This window comes from Saimiri boliviensis, chromosome 6 (assembly GCF_048565385.1).
Source record: "Saimiri boliviensis isolate mSaiBol1 chromosome 6, mSaiBol1.pri, whole genome shotgun sequence".
In the NCBI taxonomy this organism is placed as follows: Eukaryota; Metazoa; Chordata; class Mammalia; order Primates; family Cebidae; genus Saimiri; species Saimiri boliviensis.
This window is the reverse complement of record NC_133454.1, coordinates 122,474,546-122,499,543: the sequence shown is the minus strand read 5'-3', so window position 1 is coordinate 122,499,543 and position 24,998 is coordinate 122,474,546. Positions and strand designations below refer to the sequence as shown.

At 47.0% G+C, this 24,998-nt stretch overlaps 1 protein-coding gene across 1 annotated transcript; it reads left to right on the top strand.

The window, feature by feature from the left end:
- Positions 1 to 1,039: 1,039 nt before the first annotated feature.
- SLC22A6 (solute carrier family 22 member 6) lies at positions 1,040 to 8,905 on the top strand. Its single transcript, XM_003920257.3, has 10 exons — positions 1,040 to 1,709; positions 1,968 to 2,071; positions 2,321 to 2,475; positions 3,718 to 3,886; positions 4,335 to 4,458; positions 4,618 to 4,733; positions 5,771 to 5,985; positions 6,123 to 6,231; positions 8,122 to 8,325; positions 8,627 to 8,905. The coding sequence occupies exons 1-10, from the start codon at positions 1,341 to 1,343 to the stop codon at positions 8,712 to 8,714; spliced, it is 1,653 nt and encodes a 550-aa protein (XP_003920306.1). The 5' UTR covers positions 1,040 to 1,340; the 3' UTR covers positions 8,715 to 8,905.
- Positions 8,906 to 24,998: the final 16,093 nt, after the last annotated feature.

Below are 24,998 nucleotides of genomic sequence, written 5' to 3'. Positions count from 1 at the left end.
AGGAGTTCAAGACCAGCCTGGCCAACATGGTGAAACCCCATGTCTACTAAAAATACAAAAATTAGCCGGGCATGGTAGCACATGCCCGTAATACCAGCCACTCAGGAGGCTGAGGGAAGAGAATCGCTTGAACCTGAGAGGTGTAGGTTGCAGTAAGCTGAGACTGCACCATTGCACTCCAGCCCGGGCAACAGAGTAAGACTGTGTCTCAAAAAGAAAATTAAAAGAAAGAAAGAATAGCACTATGAACAGAAGACAATATGACTAAGGGAAAAATCTGACCAATGATCAGCAAGAAGGTGGAAGCTGAGACACCCTACACTGTGTTTGACATTGGTCTTGGGTCCCACTCCAAGAGCAGCCTCTGAACTCTATTGTTTCTTCCAATTAAATAAGGCCATGGTCCTATAAGATGTGAGCTGTCCCCATAAGAACAAAGACTGGGATTGTCACATTTAGCAAATAAGGATACGGGGTGCCCAGTCAAATTTGCATTTCAGATCAATGAAGAATTTTTTAGTGTAAGTATGTCCCGTGCAATATTAGAGACCAACTTTTTAAAACTCTTCACTGGGGGCCAGGCACCCTCTGCCCAGCCCACCCAGCCCAGTGTATAGTGCGGATAAAGGTACAGATGCTGCTGGCCTTGAAAAGAAAACTCTTCATTGATCTAAAATGCAAATTATACTGGGCACCCTGTAATTTCCCTGGTAACCCTTCCCAAAGGCAGACTATTTGGATCTCATCCGCTAACAAGGACAGAAACTCCTCAAGAGGCCACTGCACTTCCCAGAGCCCAGTCTTGTTCCTAAAAGGAACACAAATAAATCCAATAGATCCCACTCTGGCCCCTCCTGCCCCGAGATGCCCAGATGCTCCCCCCCATACACCCCCTCCCAATTCCTACTTCAGTCTACCCTCTCCTGCCCTTTATAACCACTTGGAGAAATTCCACTGACACAAGGAATCCTTGGAGGGTTAATCCTTCTGATACCAAGTCACACTTTAACTCATTCCCTCCAGGCCAAGGATTAGAAACTGCCCATTCAAGGGTCAGGCCTCCAGCAGACCCTGAAAGCTGAGCTGTCCTGACCCCCCAAGTGAGGAGAAGCTGCAAGGGAAAAGGGAGGGACAGATCAGGGAGACCAGGGAAGAAGGAGGAGCAGCCAAGGAGGCTGCTGTCCCCCCACAGAGCAGCTCGGACTCAGCTCCGGGAGCAACCCAGCTGCGGAAGCAACGGCAGCGCTGCTCCTCCAGTGAAGGACGGCAGGCAGACAGACAGACAGAGGTCCTGGGACTTGAAGGCCTCAGCCCCCAGCCGCTGGGCTGGGCCTGACCCGATGGCCTTTAATGACCTCCTTCATCAGGTGGGGGGTGTCGGCCGCTTCCAGCAGATCCAGGTCACCCTGGTGGTCCTCCCCCTGCTTCTGATGGCTTCTCACAACACCCTGCAGAACTTCACCGCCGCCATCCCCACCCACCACTGCCGCCCGCCTGCCCAAGCCAACCTCAGCAAGGATGGGGGGCTGGAGGCCTGGCTGCCCCAGGACAGGAAGGGGCAGCCTGAATCCTGCCTCCGCTTCACCTCCCCACAGTGGGGACCACCCATTCCCAATGGCACAGAAGCCAACGGCACAGGGGCCACAGAGCCCTGCACCGATGGATGGATCTATGACAACAGCACCTTCCCATCTACCATCGTGACTGAGGTGAGGACTTGGGGCTCCCCCTCCAGGGGCCAAGAAGGGAAGACGGGGGCCTTTGTTTAAAAAATATATACATGGAGAAGTTAACTGCTGAGTTTTTAAACTGCTGAGTCGAAAAGAAAAACGCTCTCAGCTCTCAGGATCAGAGAGGCAAAGGGCAAACAGGGTGACATGAACCCCAGAGGACCAACCTGAAGGAGGGGAAGGGGATCCTCTGAAACCAGGCTCATCTCTGCCTGACCCTTGCTCCTCTCCCCACAGTGGGACCTCGTGTGCTCTCACAGGGCCCTACGCCAGCTGGCCCAGTCCTTGTACATGGTCGGGGTGCTGCTCGGAGCCATGGTGTTTGGCTATCTTGCAGACAGGTCAGTCCTGGGTAGGGTCAAGGGGCTGGACTGGGATTAGGCATCAACTGGGCTCATGGGGTCTAGGTGGGAGCTTGGCATTGCCAGTCAGGGCTGGTTTGAGGATCTACAGCACCAGCCTCATAATACTTCAGAGGTCCTCAAAGGCCCACAGCCCATGCCTCGTCCAGGGTGAGCTCTCCTCTCCTGGCTCAGCCTGGCCCCTGTCAGTCTCCAGGGGCCGGCTGCAGGTCTCCCCTCCTCCCACAGGCTAGGCCGCCGGAAGGTACTGATCTTGAACTACCTGCAGACAGCTGTATCAGGGACCTGCGCGGCCTTCGCACCCAACTTCCCCATCTACTGTGCCTTCCGGCTCCTCTCGGGCATGTCCCTGGCTGGCATCGCCCTCAACTGCATGACACTGAGTGAGAAATGCTTACCTGCCCACCCCCGTCTGGCCACCCAGCCCAGCAACCCCTTTCCAGCCTCCCCTCCCAGCCTCCCCCTCCTGAGCCCTGCCTGCCCTCCAGCCTCTCTCTTGGGTCTCACTTTCCTGCTGATAGAACAACCTTTTTCTCAGGCTTATGCCACCCTGACCCCTCATTTAGAAACAGGATTGCGAACTCCATTGTTAGAGCCAGCAGATCAAGTAAGAGACCAAGCAGGCCAGGTGCAGAAGGCATTAGGGAATGGTGAGAACTGTATTCAAAGGAGAGACGCATTCATCCTGAGACACCACAGGCACGCAGCTGGAGATGCCTAGGGCATTCCAGCCAGGAGATCCTAGGGCTGTCATATATTCCTCCCTTCTCTTGGATTAATGTAAAATATCCCAGTTTTTTTAATGTTTGCAATTAACTCTAATATTAAACATACGGTGAGGGAGCATCATGTAGACAAGATACATCCGTGGGCTGAGCGTGGTCTCCCCATGGGCCATCCATGTGCATCCTCTGAGAGATAGCTACCCCCTACCCATGTTTCTCAGATGAGGAACCCGAGGCCGAGAAGAAAGGAAAGGATTTACCCAAGGTCATTCCTCAAGCACAGAAGGAAATCCAAGGATTTGGGATTCTCTGGACTAAAGGAATTAACCAAGACTGGGCTAGAGCCTGGGAAAGACACCTAAGAAACCCACCCCCAAGTCCAGCCTAAGTATCCAAGTCCCTGTCCCAGCAGCTGAATGGGGAGCCCACCAGGACAGGAGGTAGGCCTTTCCAGACCACACCAGAGAGGTGGTCCCACTCCTACCTCAAGACTCCAGGATGGAGAAAAGCCACTGCCTCCTCCAAGCTGCTCTAGCCAGTGAGAGTAGAATCCAGCCCATGGCTGAGGAAGACCAGAGGGGTGGTTGCTGTTGAAGATAGACCGAGTCGTCAGAAGTGCTCTGAAGGGAGAAAGAACTCTAGCCAGGAGAGCAGGTTGAGGAGGAATGAAAAAAAGAAAACCATCAAGAGTGTGGAGGGGGCAGTTCCTGGGTATTCTGAAGCCAGCTCCCCATCCATACCTCCACTGAAAGTGCCCCACTCCCATCACTCTGGCACTCAACTTACTTGATGCATTTTCCACTGAGCCTTGGGACAGGCCACAGTTTGGATGGAGGGAGGGGTCCTTACTAGCCCAGCAGCCCAGGTAGTTGCACCATCCTGTCCTAACCCTCTTTCCAGATGTGGAGTGGATGCCCATCCACACACGGGCCTGCGTGGGCACCTTGATTGGCTATGTCTACAGCCTGGGCCAGTTCCTCCTGGCCGGAGTGGCCTACGCTGTGCCCCACTGGCGCCACCTGCAGCTGCTGGTTTCTGTGCCCTTTTTTGCTGCCTTCATCTACTCCTGGTGCGTGGGGCCTAGGGATGGAGGTGGTTGCCACAGGAGCCCAGAGGGCTGCAAGGGACAGGACCTCTCCCAGAGCTCAGCACACATCCCATCCCACAAATTTAGAGAAGGTCAAACCCAGTCCAATGCCTCTGTGTGACAGACAGGGAAACCAAGGCTGTGGGGAGAAGGCTCTGCCCCAGGATATCCAATTCTCTGGCTTCCCCCACTCAGTTCTCCAATCTGCCTGCTCTACTCCCGCTCCCAGCAACCAAGAGCTGAGCTTCTGGATTGAAGAATATGTCATTACCAAGCTGGTCACTGCCTTGTGGTCCTAGAGAGAGGGATTTGACAAGTACCCTGGGTTCCCAACCTTAAACAAAATCCCATCACAGGCCCCTGGAAAGCCCCCCACCCAGCTAACTGAAACTGAAGCCATGTCAACACCCACTCCCACCCCTGCTCCCAGGTTCTTCATCGAGTCGGCCCGCTGGCACTCCTCCTCCGGGAGGCTGGACCTCACCCTGAGGGCCCTGCAGAGAGTCGCCCGGATCAATGGGAAGTGGGAAGAAGGAGCCAAGCTGAGTATCGAGGTGAGATCCCTGGAGACCTCCCATGATAACCTCCCAGGGCTTCACTCCCAAGCCCCAAACCCAGGACCCAGGGCCCAGGGAGCTTCTCTGAATAAGGGATTAGGTTGGGAGGAGCTCCTTAGGAGGATCTTGGGCCCTGAGCTCTGCCGGTCCCAGCAGGTGCTCCGGGCCAGTCTGCAGAAGGAGCTGACCATGGGCAAAGGCCAGGCATCGGCCATGGAGCTGCTGCGGTGCCCCACCCTCCGCCACCTCTTCCTCTACCTCTCCATGCTGTGGTAGGTCCAAAAAGACAGACAGACTGAGACAAAAGGCTGGCTGGGGAGGGAGCAGACATAGTGGGTGGAAGAAGCCAGACAAGAGGGCAGGAAGGGCAGCAAACCGGCTGTGAGAGCCAGTAACCCCAAACTAGGGATCATCCTTAGGAACCAGACACCCCCAGCCTCAACTCAGTCCCAGCCTCTACCCTGGACACCAATCTCCCCATCTTGTCCCTTCAGTAGCCCTGTTCCAATGTGTAGACACCTCATGAGGACAAATGGGCTTCAGAGTCAATAGACTTACATCATGAAAGCAGAAAGCAGTCTGGCTTGCAAAATATTCACAGATTTTACTGGCCTGATGGTGCCTGCCAGAAACACAGGCATAAGCAACAAGATGACTAAAACTCATCTCCAAAGAACATTTTGGCCAAGGCCAAAGAAACCGCCTTTCTCTTTGCAACACACCCCATTATCCTTCCTTCCCACCACCACGGCAGTCCCATGACAGTTAAGGGAAACATGATCAGAAGGAACAATTCTGCCAATGAATTATTTGCTTCCAATTTGGGATTTATTCTCAGTCATAGGTTCCAGCCAATAATCTGAGCTTCGTTTTGTGGGCTCTTGACATCTGAAAAAGCACAACACTCATCCCAGGACCATGGACAGGTCCCAAAAGGCTCTATACTCTCCCAGCTGCTTTGGCCCTGAAGACGGCTTGGATATCCACCTACCCTCCCTCAGCCCAGCATCAATCGATAAGATGAGAACCAAACCTATGTAAATCCTACACAGCAACTAAGTGAAAATCCCCAAATTAATTGTGACCGTAGTTATCAGAAGATTGGGAAATTGGGAGTATTAGAGGACTACCTCAATACTCCAAATGGTGATGCAGTTTAATTACGTAATTAAATGTCTGAAGAAATATTAGCCAAGGCACATTCCAGCTCCTTAAGCAGGGTACCCACAGCAGCTCCCCGCTATTTTGAAAGAGCACCTCACTTTAAGCCTCGCTAACAAACTCTATACCCTTTTCTTCTCTCCACTAGGTTTGCCACTAGCTTTGCATACTATGGGCTGGTCATGGACCTGCAGGGCTTTGGAGTCAGCATCTACCTAATCCAGGTGATCTTTGGTGCTGTGGACCTGCCTGCCAAGCTTGTGGGCTTCCTTGTCATCAACTCCCTGGGTCGCCGGCCTGCCCAGATGGCCGCACTGCTGCTGGCGGGCATCTGCATCCTGCTCAATGGGGTGGTACCCCAGGGTGAGCACCCATGAGCACCTTGGCCCCTTCTCCTCAGCCCCATCCCCACACATAACCCAACCTCTCAGAAGGGAAGGGACCAATTCCTCCTAGCCTCCACTCCCAAGCTCCTGCTATCCCCGCTTCTTTCTCTCTAGAACAGTCCATTATCCGAACCTCCCTTGCTGTGCTGGGGAAGGGCTGCCTGGCTGCCTCCTTCAACTGCATCTTCCTGTACACTGGGGAACTGTATCCCACGATGATCCGGTGAGTGGGAACATAATGGGAGAATGACAGTCTTTTCTTGGGAAAAGACATTCTCCTGTGCACAAGTCAGACCGCAGAGCTAAATTAAGTACATCCCGGCCCAAAGGCCCCTCTCAACACTCATCAGTGCAAAGCACTAGTAGCCACTCAGTACATACCTCATGGCCTAGCTAACACAGGTGTTACTGTCTCTAAGCCCTTACCAGACCCTAGAAGATCTCAAAAGTAGCCACCAACTGGGGAAGGGTAAGGAACCAAGAAAACACATCTCAGAGGCAACAAATTGGAGTCCTCCCTTAATCTCCAAAATACAAATTAGAACCTGCCACCAAATCTAAATTCCATCTACAAACCAAGTGATACATCTGAAAGCAAAGACCACAAACATGAAAGCAATTTCCCATCCCAGGAATCACTCCTGATGATATCCCAGCAGTAGGAATAAACATAGCATTGCTTTTATGAGTGCAAAGATCGGGGGTGGTATTTTTGCATTAAGAAATAAGAACGGGGCCGGGCGCGGTGGCTCAAGCCTGTAATCCCAGCACTTTGGGAGGCCGAGGCGGGTGGATCACGAGGTCGAGAGATCGAGACCAACCATGGTCAACATGGTGAAACCCCGTCTCTACTAAAAATACAAAAAATTGGCTGGGCATGGTGGTGCGTGCCTATAATCCCAGCTACTCAGGAGGCTGAGGCAGGAGAATTGCCTGAACCCAGGAGGCGGAGGTTGCGGTGAGCCGAGATCGCGCCATTGCACTCCAGCCTGGGTAACAAGAGCGAAACTCCGTCTCAAAAAAAAAAAAAAAAGAATTGTAAGAAATAAGAACGAGATGCAAAATTCACATGAGATGTCAAAGATGTGTCAGGCTTCCCTAGGTTACTTGGAGTGGGCCTGCAAGGTCTGCAGAATGGAACGCTGATGGTGATGGTGCTGTGCCCTTACCAGATCTCAGATGAAAGAGCAATAATCCAAAGCACTCACTATGTACCAGGCAGTGTCTTCAACTTTTCACAAATATTAATTCATTTAATCTGCATAACAAGCCATTGTGATAGGTACTATCATTACCCCCACTTACAAACGTGAAAGTTGAGGCAAAGAGAGGTTAAGTGACTTCTCCAAGATCACAGAGCTAACAAATGGTAAAGCATGAATGTGAACCCCAAGCCATTTGTCTCCTGAGTCAATGTTTTTAGCCTCTTCTCTAATGAAGAATATTCTTTTTTTTTTTTTTTTTTTTTTTTAAGACCGGGTTTCACCATGTTGTCAGGCTAGTCTTGAACTCCCGACCTCAGGTGATCCACCCACCTTAGCCTCCAAAGTGCTTGGATTACAGGCATGAGCCACCACACCCAGCCAAGAATATTCTTAACATGCAGATTCCAGCTCCCTCTCCCTAGGGATTCTAATCCAACAGGTGTATGTTGGCTTGTTGCAACTGTAACTCACAATTCCTTCAGATGATCTGAGAACCACAGGTGTAACACAACTGTCTCATTTGAGAGCTACAGAAACTGAAGCCCAGAGATGGAAAGGGGCTTGACCAAAGTCACACAGAAAATAAAGGGCAGCAAAATTCAATCTTTAGTCTCCTTATTCTCTGGCCAGAGCCCTTTCCAACTTCTCTTTTTAAAAAGATCATCAACAGCTGTGGTGTAGGGGGGACCATTTGAGCCCAGGAGTTTAAGACCAGCCCTGGCAACATAGAGACTGTATCTCTAACCAAAAAAAAAAAAAATTGGTTTGCTTGCTAATCAAATGGGGAACAGAAGAGGTACTATGAGCGTCCTGGGGGCTGGGCCTGAGCTGCCACCTCCAAATGGGACCAGCACCTGGGCATTCATAACAGAACTCTAACCAACACCCACCTGCTGTGGGCCCTGCAGGCAGACAGGCTTGGGAATGGGCAGTACCATGGCCCGAGTGGGCAGCATCGTGAGCCCACTGGTGAGCATGACTGCTGAGCTCTACCCGTCCGTGCCTCTCTTCATCTATGGTGCTGTTCCCATGGCCGCCAGCGCTGTCACTGTCCTCCTGCCAGAGACCCTGGGCCAGCCACTGCCGGACACGGTGCATGACCTGGAGAACAGGTGGGCCCCCGTCCAGAAAGGAGCGGGGATGTAACCCAGGTCATACATGCAGGGTGAGGTGGCATTGAGACTCAGGCCCTAGCTTCCTCTTCTAGTGCAAAGCTCTATGTCCCTTTGTCCCCAGTTGCCTGAGCTTCTCCTAGAATCCTTCCTGGGGATCCCAGCTCCAGGGAGCAATAGGTTTTTGGGGCAGAGAGCAGGTGGCTAGGCACAGCTGAATGGAGACCCCCTGGGAGCTCCCAACTCCTGGCCCTCACCTAGAGGCTGCATACCCAGAGTGCCACTCTTCTTCCCCCTGCAGGAAAGGGAAACAGAGACGACAGCCACAAGAGCACCAGAAGTATATGGTCCCACTGCAGGCCTCAGCACAAGAGAAGAATGGACTCTGAGGACTGAGAAGGGGCCTTACAGAACCCTAAAGGGAGAGAGGGTCCTACAGGTCTTGGGCTACCCAAACAAGGAGGAGGAAGAGGAAATGGTGACCCAAGTGTGGGGGCTGTGGTTCAGGAAAGCACCTTCCCAGGGTTCCCCTCCCTTTATAAACCCCACCAAAACTACATCATTAAAAGGTCTGATTGCATACCATCTCCCCGTGTCTCTCTTGTCTCAAATGGAATAAATGGAATGGCCACTCCACTGTAGCCAGCTTCCAGCCCAAGAGACCGTACAGTCCGCTCCCACCCGCTCCACCCCCAGGAGTAGCCCAGAGAATTAGAAAAGACTCTTGCCTTTGCCCCTCTCTACCCCTCCTTTCCTCCCTCTTCCCTCCCCGGTCCTCTAACCTATTCAAATATTTCTGTGAATTTTAGTTAACTATCTAATTCTCCTCCCTTCCCTGTAAACTGACAAGGGCTGAAATGACCGGCTGAAAAGAAAGCAACCAATCAGAGTCTTTGTTTTAAGCTCCTCCCCTTCTGTGAGAGCAGGTGGGAACCTCTGACAGCAAAGGAGAAGAAAAAGGACAACAGCTGGCCAGGTGTGCCGGCTCACACCTGTAATCCCAGCACATTGGAAGGCTGAGGTGGGTGGATCACTTGAGCCCAGTAGTTCAACACCAGCCTGGGAAGCATATCAAGACCCTGTCTCTATTTAAAAAAAACACACACACAGCCGGGCGCGGTGGCTCATGCCTGTAATCCCAGCACTTTGGGAGGCTGAGGTGGGCAGATCATCTGCCCACCTCAGCCTTATCAGGAGTTTGAGACCAGCCTGACCAACATGGAGAAACCCCATCTCTACTAAAAATACAAAATTAGCCAGGCATGATGGCACATGCCTGTAATCCCAGCTACTCGGGAGGCTGAGGCAGGAGAACCGTTTGAACCTGGGAGGCGGGGGTTGTGGTGAGCCGAGATTGTGCCATTGCACTCCAGCCTGGGCAACAAGAGCAAATCTCTGTCTAAAAAAAAAAAAAAAGCAGACAACAGCTGTGACTTCAGGATGTTGGCCCATCTAGCAGCATGGGTGATGGAATCTCTAGATTCCAGCAGAGTCTGGACTCAAAACCTGCTCTAGATTAGCCTGCTAGCTAACCAAATCCTGCCTGCTACACTACCTGAGCTCTCTTGCTTGCTCTGCCTCCTGTGGGCTCTGGGCTGGTGGAGGGAAGTGGGAGTGGGGAACAGAGCCGGTAAGACCCAGCACTAAGTGCTAACTACGTGCCAGGCACTGTCCCAAGCCATTTGCCTATAACTCATGTACTCCTCCCAGTAACCCTTGGCGATTACTACAATTATTCCTTATTTTACAGGTAAGAAAATCAAGACACAGAGAGATTAAGTAACCTGTCCAGTTCACACAGCTGGTAAATTGTGGAGTCAGGATTAGAATCCAGATAATCTGGCACCAGGATACATGTGCCTGACCCCTCTGCTGCCAGGAGCTGGGAGACACTGACACTTTAGCCTCTTTCACCCCCAGGACCCAGCTTCTCCTCCTTCCTTCTGGGCTGAAAAGAAAAGGAAGAGAAGGGGAGGAAGGGAGAGGATCATGGGAAGAACCATATGAAAGGAGGGGTGGAAGGCAATATAAGGGTAACAGTGAGGAAAAGACCAGGATGTCCAGCAAAAGGAGCTCACTTCAGGAAAGCCTGGGACGTCCCAAGAAAGGCAGCCCTGTTCGCACCTACAGGTGGCAGGAGTGAGTCCTGCTTTGCCCTGCCGGAAATGCTTGCTGGCACGCTGCCTGGAACCCTATCCCCAGCAGCCAGCCTGGCCCCTGAGCCAACCCCTTATCCCCGGGGGGAAAGTGCATATTCCTCGAGCTGTACACTACTGCCTTCCGGGTGGGACCCCAGGGGCTCAGGTTGAGTCAGGGCCACCTGGAAAGAGGGGTTGGCCTGAAGATCCCCTGGAAAAATCACATGGCCCTGGGAGAGCTCACAGCAACTCAGACAGCAGGACTCTCAGGGCAAATCTAGGCACAGCAGAAATCACCATAACCTGCCTCACCTCCTGGAACATCTGGAGCCTTGGTGTTGCCCCTTGGCGCTGAAACTCCTCATTCTCCCCAAGAACATCTTGGCCATCATGGACCCATTGGTTGCTGGAGGGTCACCAGCCCCACCCAACCTGCAGTTTCTTAGGCAGCATTGCCCTCATCATTGACCCTCACAGGGTATCTGGGCTGAGAATCGGAGACAAGACACATCGATTTACCCCTGCTTCTGCAGATCCAGGGTTTGAGACCAGTGACTTGGCCTACCTGCCTCCAGACTCTGCCAGCAACTCTGATATGCCCTGGCTCCTCCTGCGGGTCTCTATTCTCTGTGCTCACACCACCTAGTAGCTGCATCTGCCTCAGCAGGGCTGTTCAGAGCAAGCCACAGCTTGCCCCTGCTGCATCCCATCTGGTACAAGTCCTGGGTGCTGATTCAGCCAGCTCAGACCATTCACACAGAACCCATTCCCCCAGCTGCTGGCCTGAGACTTCCTATATTCATTCTGTACCCTTAGCAAAAGAGAACCCTACCCTCCTCCCACTTCTGAGTCGACAGTAGGTGACTTCTGACCTTGCCTCTCCAAGGAGTCACCCCCAAACACAGGCCCAACCTCTAGTCATGGCCCTGAGCCTGAGTTGGGACACTGTCATGCCCCACCACAGTGGCCTCAGATGCTCTTTTTTTTTTTTTTTGAGACAGTGTCTCGCTCTGCCACCCAGACTGGAGTGCAGTGACACGACCTCAGCTTACTCCTGCAACCCCCACCTCCGGGGTTCAATCGATTCTCACTGCAACCTCAGCCTGCCTCCCAAGTAGCTTGCATTACAGGCACACACCACCATGCCTGCCTAATTATTCTATTTTTAGTAGAGACAGGGTTTCACCATGTTGGTCAGGCTGGTCTTAAACTCCTGACCTCAAGTGATCTGTCCACCTCAGCCTCCCAACGTGCTGGGACTACAGGCGTGACCCATCGAACCCAGCCTATCTCCAGTTTTGACCACAGGTTCTATCATCAGCCAGCTTGGCAGAGCCTTGTAGCCACCCTCAGTTTCCTGGCCAGGATGGCACACTCAGGAGGATCCTCACCTGCCTGGCTCTGTAGTGTGCTCACCAGAAGCCACCTTCTCAGGGCTCCACACTATCATCCCAGGTCCCACCTTGACAGCCCAGTTTCACTCCACTCCAAGCCCCTCCCTTAGGCTCTTCTCTCCCTCTTCCCAGGATTTTGCACAACCCCTTATAGAGCAGGTCCCCAAATAGCTCAATTTCAGATCATGTGGGAGGCTGAATCATGGCCCCCAAAGGTACCCATATCCTAATCCCTAGAACCTGTGAGTATGTTACCTTACATGGTAAAGGGGTTTTGCAGGTGTGATTAAATTAAGGATTTTGAGGCCAGGCGCAGTGGCTCATGCCTGTAATCCCACCACTTTAGGAGGCCGAGACGGGCGGATCATGAGGTCAGGAGATCGAGACCATCCTGGCCATGGTGAAACCCTGTCTCTACTAAAATACAAAAAATTAACCAGACATGATGGCAGGCGCCTGTAGTCCCAGCTACTCAGGAGGCTGAGGCAGGGGAATCGCTTGAACCCGGGAAACAGAGGTTGCAGTAACCCAAGATTGTGCCACTGCACTCCAGCCTAGCAAAAGAGCAAGACTCCGTCACAAAAAAAAAAAAAAAAAAAATTAAGGATTTTGAGATGGTGGGGGTGGGTTATCCTGGATTATGTGGGTGGACCCGATGTGGTCACAACAGTACTTATAAGAGCAGGAGATCAGAGTGGGTAGCAGATCCAGCAACAGAAGCAAGCAGAGACCAAAAACATTTTCTTAAGAACACATTCAAGTCAAAACAGAGACCTCAATTCATTCGATAACTTATCATTCAAACCACGAAGTAAATGCATTTGGTGTTGTCAAAAAAAAAAAAAAAAAAAAGGAAAAAGAAAAAAAAAAAAGAAGGAACCACAGCCAAAGAAAGCAAATGGCCTCTAAAAGATGGAAAAGGCAAAGAAATGGATTCTCCCCTGAAGCCTGCAGAAGAAACACAGCTGGGTCGACATAATGTTTTTTTGTTGTTGTTGTTGTTGTTGTTGTTGTTGTTGTTTTGAGAGGCTGGAGTACAGTAGTGCGATCTCAACTCACTGCAACCTCCACCTCCCAGGTTCAAGTGATTCTCCTGCCTCAGCCTCCCGAGTAGCTGGGATTACAGGCATGTATCACCATGTCCGGCTAATTTTTTTATTTTTCGTAGAGATGGGGTTTCACCATGTTGACCAGGCTGGTCTTGAACTCCTGACATCAGGTTATCTGCCTGCACTTTGGCCTCCCAAAGTGCAAAGATTACAGGCATGAGCTACCGTGCCCGGCCGACGTATTGATTTTAGATGTCTGGCCTCCAGAATTATAAGAAAATAAATCTGTACTGTTTTCAGCCTCTAAATCTGTGGCAGTTTGTTAGCAACAGCAATATGAAACAGATACGGATCCCTTGTTCCTAGATTCTTCCAGGGAGGCCCCTAGAGATTTATTTTTCCCATGCACTATAATTTTTGTAGGGATGGGTTGCAATGTGTACATCACCATGGGCCTCACTCCTCCCTATTGTCTTATATCTTGTCAGATTCACAGAGTTTAAATTAGCCACTAGCCCTTGTAGATATTTAAGTTTGGGACTCCTAGACTCCTCTGTGCTATACTCCCACCACCACCATTCCTTATGTTTAAAAATCATGGAAGGAGGGCAGGCATGGTGCCTCACACCTGTAGTCCCAGCACTTTGGGAGGCCGAGGCAGGTGGATCAGAAGGTCAGGAGATCGAGACCATCCTGGCCAACATGGTGAAACCCCATCTCTACTAAAATACAAAAAACTAGCCGGGCGTGGTAGCATGCAACTGTAGTCCCAGCTATTCAGCAGGCTGAGGCAGGAGAATCACTTGGATCTGGGAGGTAGAGGTTGCAGTGAGTCAAGATCACGCCATTGCACTCCAGCCTGTGGACAGAGTGAGACTCCGTCTCAAAAAAAAAAAAAAAGAAATTGTGTCACAGGTACAGGAAGCAAAAGGAAAACACTGACTTGGTGGACTCCATTGTCCCCCTGCACCTCCTCTTTCAAGAAAACCATTTGGATGTCCTCTGAGATATGACTGTCTCCATGTGGTTTATGTCACAGTCATAGAACAGTAGAGGACTCTACCACAAAAATACTGTAGTAACAAGCTAGATGAACTTCAGACTCAGCTTCCCTGACCCATTCCAGTGAGGTCTGCTCCTCCTAAACCTCTCCCCCAAGAGAATCCCGTACCCCAGTAGCAAGTGACATGTGAACCACACCCATAGGAAAGACCAAGCAGCCTGTAAGAGCCTGAATACAGGATCTGGATGTAGGTGGCAGACAATGCTGAGCCTGGACGGATGTCCGGAACTGTGGCAGCCATCTTGTAACCCAGAGGGAAGTTAGTACATGGACTAAGGCAACAAATAAGGATAATATAATGGAAAGATGGACCTAATCTGGGGTTTGATAATTTAACCCCACCGATTTAATCAATACTGGCACCACCTACCTCTACTCTTATTGTTAAACGTAACAATTTAAACTTAAGCCCTCCGTATACTTTAAGCCAGTGTGAATTCATTTTTCTGTGATTTGCAGTCAAAGATTTTTTAATTTTGTCTGAGACGGAGTATCGCTCTGTCCCCCAGACTGGAGTGCAGTGGCAACTCCAACTCACTCCAATCTCAACTCACTGCAACCTCCACCTCCCAGGTTCAAGCAATTCTCCTGCCTCAGCCTCCTGACTAGCTAGGATTACAGGTGTGCACCACCATCCCTATTTTTGGCATTTTCAATAGAGACGGGTTTTCACCATGTTGGCCAGGCTGGTATCAAACTCCTGACCTCCTGATCTGCCCACCTTGGCTTCCCAAAGTGCTGGGATTACAGGCATGAGCCACCTCCCCCGGCCTTCATCAAAGATAACTTATATTCTCACGGCTTTACTGAAATATAACAGACAATTAGTTGCTCCAGTGGCAGTGGTGCTGGTGGGGGTGTTGAGACAAGATCTTGCTCTTGGCCCCAGGCTGGAGTGCAGTGGTGCCATCACAACTCACTGCAGCCTCAACCTTCTGGGCTCAAGCAGTTCTCTCACATCAGCCTCCCAAACAGAAATGCAGGCACGGACCACCACTCCTAGCTAATGTTTGTATTTTTTTGAGAAGACAAGGTCTTCCTACAATGCCCAGGCTGAGTTGCTCATATTTACAGTGTAAAATCGGATGCTTTTTGACACATGCACACATCCATAAAACCATCACTACAATCAAGACAATGAACATATCCATCACCACCAAAATTGCTAGGGGTAACAACTTAAATTTAAGTTTTCTCATGTTCCTTCTTCACATGGACATATGCTTCCACTTCTCTTGAACAAATATCAAGGAGTGCAATGGCGGAATAGTATGTAAGGTATATGTTGAACTTTTTATGAAATAGCCAAACAGCTGGGTGTGGTGTCTGATGCCTGTAATCTCAATAACTCAAGAGGCTGAAGCAGGAGGACCCCTTGAGCCCAGGAGTTCAAGACCAGCCTGGACAATAATAGCAAGACCCTGTCTATAAAAAATAAAAATAAATAAATAATTTTAAACCGTGTTTTAGTAGAAACAAGGTCTCACCATGTAACCCAGACTGATCTCAAACTCCTGGCCCCAAGTGATCCTCCTGCCTCAGAGTCCCAAAGTGCTGGGATTATAGGCATGAACTATTGCACCAGTCAAAATTTTACAAAAAGAAATAGCCAAACAATTTTCTTAACATTTTACATTCCCACCAGAAGTATAGAAGAGATCCAGTTATTCCACACCTTTGTCAACACTTGGTATGATCGCTTTTTTTTTTCTTTTTTTTTTTTTTAAATGGAGTCTCTCTCTGTAGCCCAGGCTGGAGTGCAGTTGTGTGATCTCTGCTAACTGAAACCTCCACCTCCCAAGTTCAAGCAATTATTCTGCCTCAGCCTCCCAAGTAGCTAGGATTACAGGCGTGTACCACCACACCCTAATTTTTTTTGTATTTTTAGCAGAGATGGGCTTTTGCCATGTTGGCCAGGCTGGTCTCGGACTCCCAACCTCAAGTGATCCATCTGCCTTGGCCTCTCAAAGTGCTGAGATTACAGGCATGAGCCACTGTACCTGGTCTGACTGCTGTTTTTAATTTAAGCCATACTAGCAAGTTTGTAGTAGCATCCTATTATAGTTTTAATTAAATTTCTCTGAAGACTAATGATGTAAAGCAACTGTTCACACGCTTATTTCCATCTAGTCCTCTTCTTTGATTAGGTGTCTGTTAAAAATTTTGCACATTTTAAAATTTTGATTGTTTCATATTGTTGAGTTGGAAACTTTTTATATATTCCAAAAACAAGTCCCTTGCCAGATATGTGTTTTGCAAATGTTTTCTCCATGTTTACAGCTTGCCTTTTCAGTTTTATAACGGTGACTTCTGAAGAACAAAAGTTTTTAAACTGTGATAAAGTTCAGTTTACTGATTTAATAGTTAATGCTTTTTGTGTCTTATGTTTTTAATCTTTGCCAAACCCAAGGACACTAAATTTTTCTCCCTTTTTATAGAAGTTTCATAGTTTTAACTTTTATATTTAGGTCTATGATCCAATTTGTTACTTTTGCAAATGATGTGAGGTAAACAGATTGTGGTTCATTTCTTTTTGCATATGGACATCCAATTGTTCCAGCACCATTTGTTAAAAGATTTTATTTTCTTCATTGAATTGTCCAAACATCTTGGTTAGAGATCAATTGGCTACATATGTGTGGCTCTATTTCTATTTTTTTCCATTGATCTATTTGCCTTTACATAAATCTCACACTGTCATAATTACTATAACTTTGTAATTAGCCTTGAACTCAAACAGTGTAGATTCTCTAACTTTGTTCGGCTCTTTCGAAGTTGTTTTGGCTAGTCTAGATGCTTTAAATTTCCGTATAAATTTTAAAGTCAACTTGTACATTTCTACCAAGAAAACTTCTGTGATTACGTTGAATCATAAATCAACTTGGGAAAAACTGGGATCTTAATAAATTTGAGTGTCCCAATCCATGACATAGTTCTCCATTTATTTAAGTCTTCACAATGATGTTTTGTATTTTCATTGAATAGGGTTTGTACATCTTTTGCCAGGTTTATCCCTACATATCTCATATTACTATGTTAAAAACTTGGCCAGGCGCAGTGACTCATGCCTGTAATCCCAGCACTTTGGGAGGCTGAGGCAGATGGATCACGAGGTCAGGAGATTGAGACCACCCTGGCTAACACCATGAAACCCCATCTCTATTAAAAATACAAAAATTAGCCAGGTGTGGTGGTGCACACCTGTAGTCTCAGCTACATGGGAGGCTGAGGCAGGAGAATCACTTGAATGAATCCAGGAGGTAGAGGTTGCAGTGAGCTGAGATCACACCACTGCACTTCAGTCTGGGCAACAGAGCAAGATGCTGTCTCAAAAAAAAAAAAAAAGCCAGGCGCGGTGGCTCAAGCCTGTAATCCCAGCACTTTGGGAGGCCGAGGAGGGTGGATCACGAGGTCAAGAGATCAAGACATCCTGGTCAACATGGTGAAACCCTGTCTCTACTAAAAATACAAAAAACTAGCTGGGGATGGTGGCATGTGCCTATAGTCCCAGCTACTAGGGAGGCTGAGGCAGGAGAATTGCTTGAACCCAGGAGTCAGAGGTTGCAGTAAGCCAAGATCACGCCATTGCACTCCAGCCTGGGTAACGAGCGAAACTCTGTCTCAAAAAAAAAAAAAAAAAAAGAAAAAGAAAAAGAAGAAGAAAAAAAGAAAAACTTTAGACAAAATAAAAGTAACAGATTTTATTTGAGCATTAAAGCATTAATGAATTGGGCAGCATTTGAAATCAGAAGACGTTCATGTAGCTGCACTTTAGCACTACAAGCAGTAGATCTTCAAAGTCTGAACACAGAATTAAAGAAATAACTCAACTGGCTACAGGCAGGCTTTTGTTTTGTTTTGTCTTGTCTTGCCTTGTTTTGTTTTGTTTGTAGAGAACAGTATTTTAGCATCTTGATGAAGCTGATCTCGAACCCCTGGCCTCAAGTGACTCTCCTACCTTGGCTTCCCAAAGTGCTGGGATTATAGGCATGAACCACCACGCTGAGCCACTATTTGTCTTATTTGCGTATGATCTGGTAGAAAGTTCCGAGTTACATAACTAATGGGCTAACGTGCTATTTGTGATTGGCGGAAGCTTGGTCTCTGTTTTGGTTTTGGCTTTTCAAAATTTATTAGTTACAAAGAATGCCTCTAGGTTAAGTTTCAGTTTGCTTGTGTAAGAGTTCTGGATACAGAAACAATTCCAGACTAATAACTTCCTGCTTATTTTGCTTTAACAGCTATTATGAATGGTATTTCTATTTTTTTTTTTTTTTTTTTTTTTTTTTTTTTTTTTTTTTTTTTTTTTGAGGCAGAGTTTCACTCTTGTTACCCAGGCTGGAGTGCAATGGCACGATCTCGGCTCACAGCAACCTCCTCCTCCTGGGTTCAGGCAATTCTCCTGCCTCAACCTCCTGAGTAGCTGGGATTACAGGCACGCGCCACCATGCCCAGCTCATTTTTTGTATTTTTAGTAGAGACGGGGTTTCACCATGTTGACCAGGATGGTCTCGATCTCTTGACCTTGTGATCCACCTGCCTCAGCCTCCCAAAGTGCTGGGATTACAGGTTTGAGCCACCGCGCCTGGCGGTATTTCTATTTTAATTACCAATTGTTTGTTGCCAGTGTATATAAATACCATTGGTTTTTTAATATATCCTACTAGCATCCTGAAAACTCACTAAAATCACTTATTAGTCCCAATAGCATTTTGTAGATTCCTCAGGATTTTTGATACAATCATGCTGTTGTAAATAAAGGTATACTTCCTTTTTTTCTTCCTTTCTCGAATTCTTTTATTTTTTTTTTGTTACATTATTACATTGCCTAAAATCTCCAGTACACTGTTAAATAAAATAGGTGAGAGTGAATACCTTTGTCTCTGAACCTAGGGGAAACACATTGTCTTTCACAATTTAGTATAATGTTACCTATATTTTTTCCATAGTTGTCCTTTATCAATTATTTTTTGAGATGGGATCCTCCTATGTTGCCCAGGCTGGTCTCCTGGGCTCAAGATATCCTCCTGCCTCAGCCTCCTGAGTAGCTGGGACTACTGGCATGTACCACCCTGCCTGGCTTATCTATTCTGAGAAGTTCCCTTTATGCCTTCTTTGCTGAGAAGCTTTATGAATGGATATTGAACGTTATCAAATGCTTTTTCTGCATCTATTGAGATGATTATATGGTTTTTCATTTTTAGTCTATTAGTATGGTGAATTACATTAACTGATTTTTTGTTAAACAAATCTTGCATTTCAGGAATAAACCCCAGTTGGCCAAGATGTATTATCCTTTTTACATATTTTTGTTAAATCTGATAAAATTATATTAAGAATTTTACATCTATGTTCATGAGAGATATCTATCTCTAGTTTCCCTTTTTATAATGTTTTGTCTGGTTTTAGTATCAGTGTAATTTCAACCTCATAGAATGAGTGGTGGAGTATTCCCTACTTTTCACCTTGCTGTAGGTGCTTGTGTAGAATTGGTATTATTTTTTCCTTAAATGTTTGACAGAACTAATCAGTTAAGTCATATGTTCCTGAAATCTCCTTTGTGGGGTGGTTTTTAAGTACAAATTTAATTTCGTTTAACATTTCTTGCAGTGCAGGTCTGTTGCTGCTGTGTTCTTTCAACTTATGTATGCCTGAAGAGATATTGATTCTATTATCATTTTTGAAAGATATTTTTGCTGGTAGAGAGTTTTAGGTTGACAGATTTTCTCTTTCAGCATTTTAAAGATATTTCTCCATTGTCTTCTGGCTTACATCATTTTTGACAAGAAATCTGCTGCTATTCTTATCTTTTTGCTTTATACTAATGTGTCTTTTTTTTTCCTCCAGCTGTTTGCAAGATTTTCTCTTTATCCCTGGTTCTAAGCATTTGATTATGATGCACTTTGTAGTTTTTATAATATCATCATATCAGAGTTAATTTACCCTCTTGGATCTGAATCTGTAGTTTTTATTTTGAACTTTTTTTATTTGTCTTTTTTTTTTTTTTTTGGTTTCCTTTTTGTTGTTTTTGAGACAGTGTCTTGCTCAGGCTGGAGTGCAGTGGTGCAATCTCAGCTCACTTCAACCTCCACCTCCTGGGTTCAAGGGATTCTCCTGCCTCAGCTTCTCAAGTAGCTGGGACTATAGATGTGCACCACCACACCCAGCTAATTGTTGTATTTTTTGGTAGAGACAGGGTTTCACCATATGTTGGCCAGGCTGGTCTCAAACTCCTGACCCCAGGTGACCTGCCTGCCTTGGCCTCCCAAAGTGCTGGGACAGGCATGAGCCACCACACCCGGTCATTTTGAACTTTTCTCTGAGTCACAATGTTACCTTTCAAGGTTTGCTTTCAGGCTTTGTTTGGTGAGAGCGGAGGTGCTGCTAATTTTTCCTCTCAAGTGAGCTTTCCGAGTTCTCTACCCACAGCCCTGAATACTATGGGTTTTGTCTTCACTGTGGCTGGTGGAAAGATAAACTGTTCCTGGCCTGTGTGAACTTTGTGAATCATCTAGGTTCTTTCCCCAAGTGTCTGCATCAACCAATACTCAGCTGAAGAGTCTATCAATAACAAACCCCCCTACAAATCTCCAGTGCTCTATGCAGCTCTCTCTCTCTAGTCCTCTGCCCTGTGAGCTCTTGCCATCTGGGCCTCCCCAGACTCCCAACTTTGTTTCCTCAACTCAGGGAGCCTTCTGGGCTCTGAGTAGATCCCCTCTCCCTGTTCTGCAGCCTGCAAAGTTTCTCCAGGAAGTAAACTGGTTCATAAGGCTCATTCTGTTTGTTTCCCTCTCTCAGGAACAACTGTCCTGAGCTGCCTATGGTCCAATGTGTAAAAACAGTTATAATACAAATCTAATTTGTCAGTTTTTTTATTAGTTTAAGGCAGGAGAGTATTTACTATTTACTAGTCCCTGTTCCTCCATCTTGGTTGGAAGCAGAATCCTAACAACTGATATATTATTGTAGTCCCATGACTTCTTGCCAAAATATTTCCATAAACAGAAAAGACTGAAGACATTAAAGACAACAGGCCCAGCGCAGTGGCTCATGCCTGTAATCTTAGCACTTTGGAAGGCCAAGACAGGCAGATCATCTGAGGTTGGGAGTTCAAGACCAGCCTGACCAACATGGAGAAACTTCGTCTCTACTAAAAATACAAAAAAAAAAATTAGCCAGGCATGTTAGTGCATGCCTGTAATCCCAGCTACTTAGGAGGCTGAGGCAGAAGAATTGCTTGAACCCAGAAGGCAGAGGTCGCGGTGAGCCGAGACTGAGCCATTGCACTCCAGCATGGGCAACAAGAGTGAAACTTCATCTCAAAAAAAAAAAAAAAAGAATGAAAGACAATATTTTCTGATTTCTATACATAGCATAACAATGGCATTGCAACAAAACTAAAGAAGAAGACATAACTCAGAAGTCCTTAATTCGGAGCTGGGCACAATAAACCATCAAAACATTCATCCATCTTTGCTGTGCATGGTAGCCCATGCTTATAATCCCAGCATTTTGAAAGGCAAAGACAGGAAGATCGCTTGAGCCCAGGACTTTAAGACCGGATGGGCAATATAGTGAGACCTCATCTCCACAATAAATTTAAAAATTAGCCAAGTATGGTGGCATGTGCCTGTGGTTCCAGCTGTCAGAGGCATTCAAACCAGAGCAACTCCATCTTTAATAAGGGCTGGGTAAAGTAAGGCTGAGACCTACTGGGCCCTATTCTCAGAAGGTTAGGCTTTCTCATCCTGTGATTAAGAAAGCCTAACCTGAGAATAGGGCCCAGTAGGTCTCAGCCTTATTTTAGTTCGGCAGAACTGGTATCACAAGATACAGGTCATAAAGACTCTGCTAATAAAATAGGATGCAGTAGAGAAGCCACTAAAACCCACCAAAACCAAGATGGCAATGAAAGTGACCTCTGGTCACCCTCACTGCCTATTATATGCTAATTACCTATAATGCATTAGTATGCTAAAAGACACTCCCACCAGCACAGTTTACAAATGCCATGGCAACCCAGCTGGTACCCTATAGAGTCTAAAAAGGGGAGGAACCCTCAGTTCTGGGAATTGCCAGCCCCTTTCCTAGAAAACTCATGAATAATCCACCCCTCGTTCAGCATGTAATCAAGAAATAACCGTAAGAATAGCCAATCAGCAGCCCTCAGGGCTTTTCTGCCTCTAGAGTAGCCACTCTTTTTTTTCTTCATTTCTCTAATAAAATTGCTTTTACTTTATCCTATGAACTCACCTGAAATTCTTTCTTGTGTAAGGTCCAAGAACTCTCTTTTGGGGTCTGGATCAGGACTCCTTTTCAGTAGGACAGCTAAATGGAGGTTGAGTGGCAGGATGGCTTGAGCTCAGGAGGTCAAGGCTTTACTGAGCCATGATTATGCTGCTGCATTCCAGCCTGGATGATAGAGTGAGACCCTGTCTCAAAAAACAAACAAAAAAAAATCATCTCTTCTTCACCAGTTCAGAGACACAGCAGTCGAATACCTTACTACATATTCAAAAACAATTTAAAAAACACATGCCCACGGCCGGGCGCGGTGGCTCAAGCCTGTAATCCCAGCACTTTGGGAGGCCGAGGCGGGTGGATCACGAGGTCAAGAGATTGAGACCATCCTGGTCAACATGGTGAAACCCCGTCTCTACTAAAAATACAAAAAATTAGCTGGGCGTGGTGGCGCGTGCCTGTAATCCCAGCTACTCAGGAGGCTGAGGCAGGAGAATTGCCTGAACCCAGGAGGCGGAGGTTGCGGTGAGCCGAGAGCGCGCCATTGCACTCAAGCCTGGGTAACAAGAGTGAAACTCTGCCTCAAAAAAAAAAAAAAAAAAAAAAAAACACATGCCCAAAAGAAAGGAAGAAGAACGACGTAGCTATACATGCCCTATTCCTTCTCCCGAATTCACCAAATAACCCACTCCTTATTCCATAAGGAAACAAGAAGCCAGAAGAATGGAAGTTTCTCCCTCTACTCGCTACCCAGCAACTCCCTTTAGAGAGGAAGAAAAACACTTTCAATTGTACAAAGAAAACTGCTGTTTTAAATGCATTCAGAATGGAAAAGGAAAAGTTTGTCATCAGGAAATAAACTTCCAAAACAACTCTCCCACTGTAAAAAAAAAGAAAAGAAAAAGAAAAAAAGAAAGAAAGAAAAGCCGGGCGCGGTGGCTCAAGCCTGTAATCCCAGCACTTTGGGAGGCCGAGGCGGGTGGATCACGAGGTCGAGAGATCGAGACCATCCTCGTCAACATGGTGAAACCCCGTCTCTACTAAAAATACAAAAAATTAGCTGGGCATGGTGGCACGTGCCTGTAATCCCAGCTACTCAGGAGGCTGAGGCAGGAGAATTGCCTGAACCCAGGAGGCAGAGGTTGCGCTGAGCCGAGATCGCGCCATTGCACTCCAGCCTGGGTAACAAGAGCGAAACTCCGCCTCAAAAAAAAAAAAAAAAAAAAAAGAAAGAAAGAAAAGAAAAGAGAAAACTGAAGGAAATGTGAAAATAATAATGTTCAGACATTGAACAGGCAGCGCAGGACTATAATTTCTGTGAGAGGGGAAACAGATTATTTAAGACCTACTATTAGGTTGATACAAAGGTAATTGTGGTTTTTGTCATTACTTTCCATTGTAAAACCCGCAATTACTTTTCCACCAACTTTTATCACCCAGGCTTTCTTCCTGGAAGCAAATTCTGGACTGCAATGTGGATAAGTGGAAGCCAAACAGAGCCAGGCAACCTCACTGAGCAGAGGAGAACAAAAAGAGAAGTTCAGGATGGCCAAGGCAGGTAGATTTCTCAGGAGAGGAGAGAGCTATGCAAACACATCTGCAGAATATAAAAAGTACTCCTACAACTCAATAAAAAGAAGTCAAACACTCCAATTCAAATATAGGCCAAAAAATTACACATGTAGGCCAAGCGCAGTGGCTCATGCCTGTAATCCCAGCACTTTGAGAGGCCAAGGCGGGCAGATTGCCTGAGGTCAAGAGTTCGAGATCAGCCTGGCCAATATGGTGAACCCCTTTTCTACTAAAAATACAAAAAATTAGGTGGACGTGGTGGCGTGTGCCTGTAGTCCCAGCTGCTTGGAGGCTCAGGCAAGAGAATTACTTGAACCTGGGAGGAGGCTGCAGTGAACCGAGATCGCACCACTGCACTCCAGCCTGGGTGACAGAGCAAGAAAACATCTCAAAAAAAAAATTACACACGTACTTCACCACGAAAGATATATGAATAGCCAATAAGCACATGAAAAAATGCTCAACATCATTAGTCATCAGGAAAACGCAAGTTAGACCACAGTGAGCTGTCAAGTCACTTCATATTCATATAAATGGCTAAAATATATGAACATGGTGGCTCAAGACTGTAATCCCAGCACTTTGGGAGGCTGAGGTGGGCAGATCACAAGGTCAGGAGTTTGAGACCAGCCTGACCAAAATGGTACAACCCCATCTCTATTAAAAATACAAAAAAGAAAAGTTGGCTGGGAACAGTGGTAGGCTCCTGTAATCCTAGCTACTCGGGAGGCTGAGGCAGGAGAATTGCTTGAACCCAGGAGGCCAAAGTTGCAGTGAGCCAAGATTACACCACTGCACTCCAGCCTGGTGACACAGCAAGACTCGGTTTCAAAAAATAAATAAATAATAAAAAAATAAATGCCTGAAATGTAAAAGACTGGTCCTACAAAGATGTTGGCAAGAATGTGAAATAACTGGAACTCTCATCCACTGGTGGTAGAAATGTACGAGTTGGAAACACTTTGAAAAACAATTTGACAGTTTCTGATAAAGTTAAATATTTATGACCCAGCAATTCCACTTCTAGGTATTTACCCAAGAGATATGAAAGTATATGTCCCCTCACTATACACAAATGTTCACGGTAGCTTTCTTTATAACAGCCAAAAACTGGAAACAACACAAATGTTCATCAACAAGTGAATGAATAAGCAAACTGTGCTTATACATACAATGGAATAATATGCAGTATTAAAAAGGAATGAACTAGGTCAGA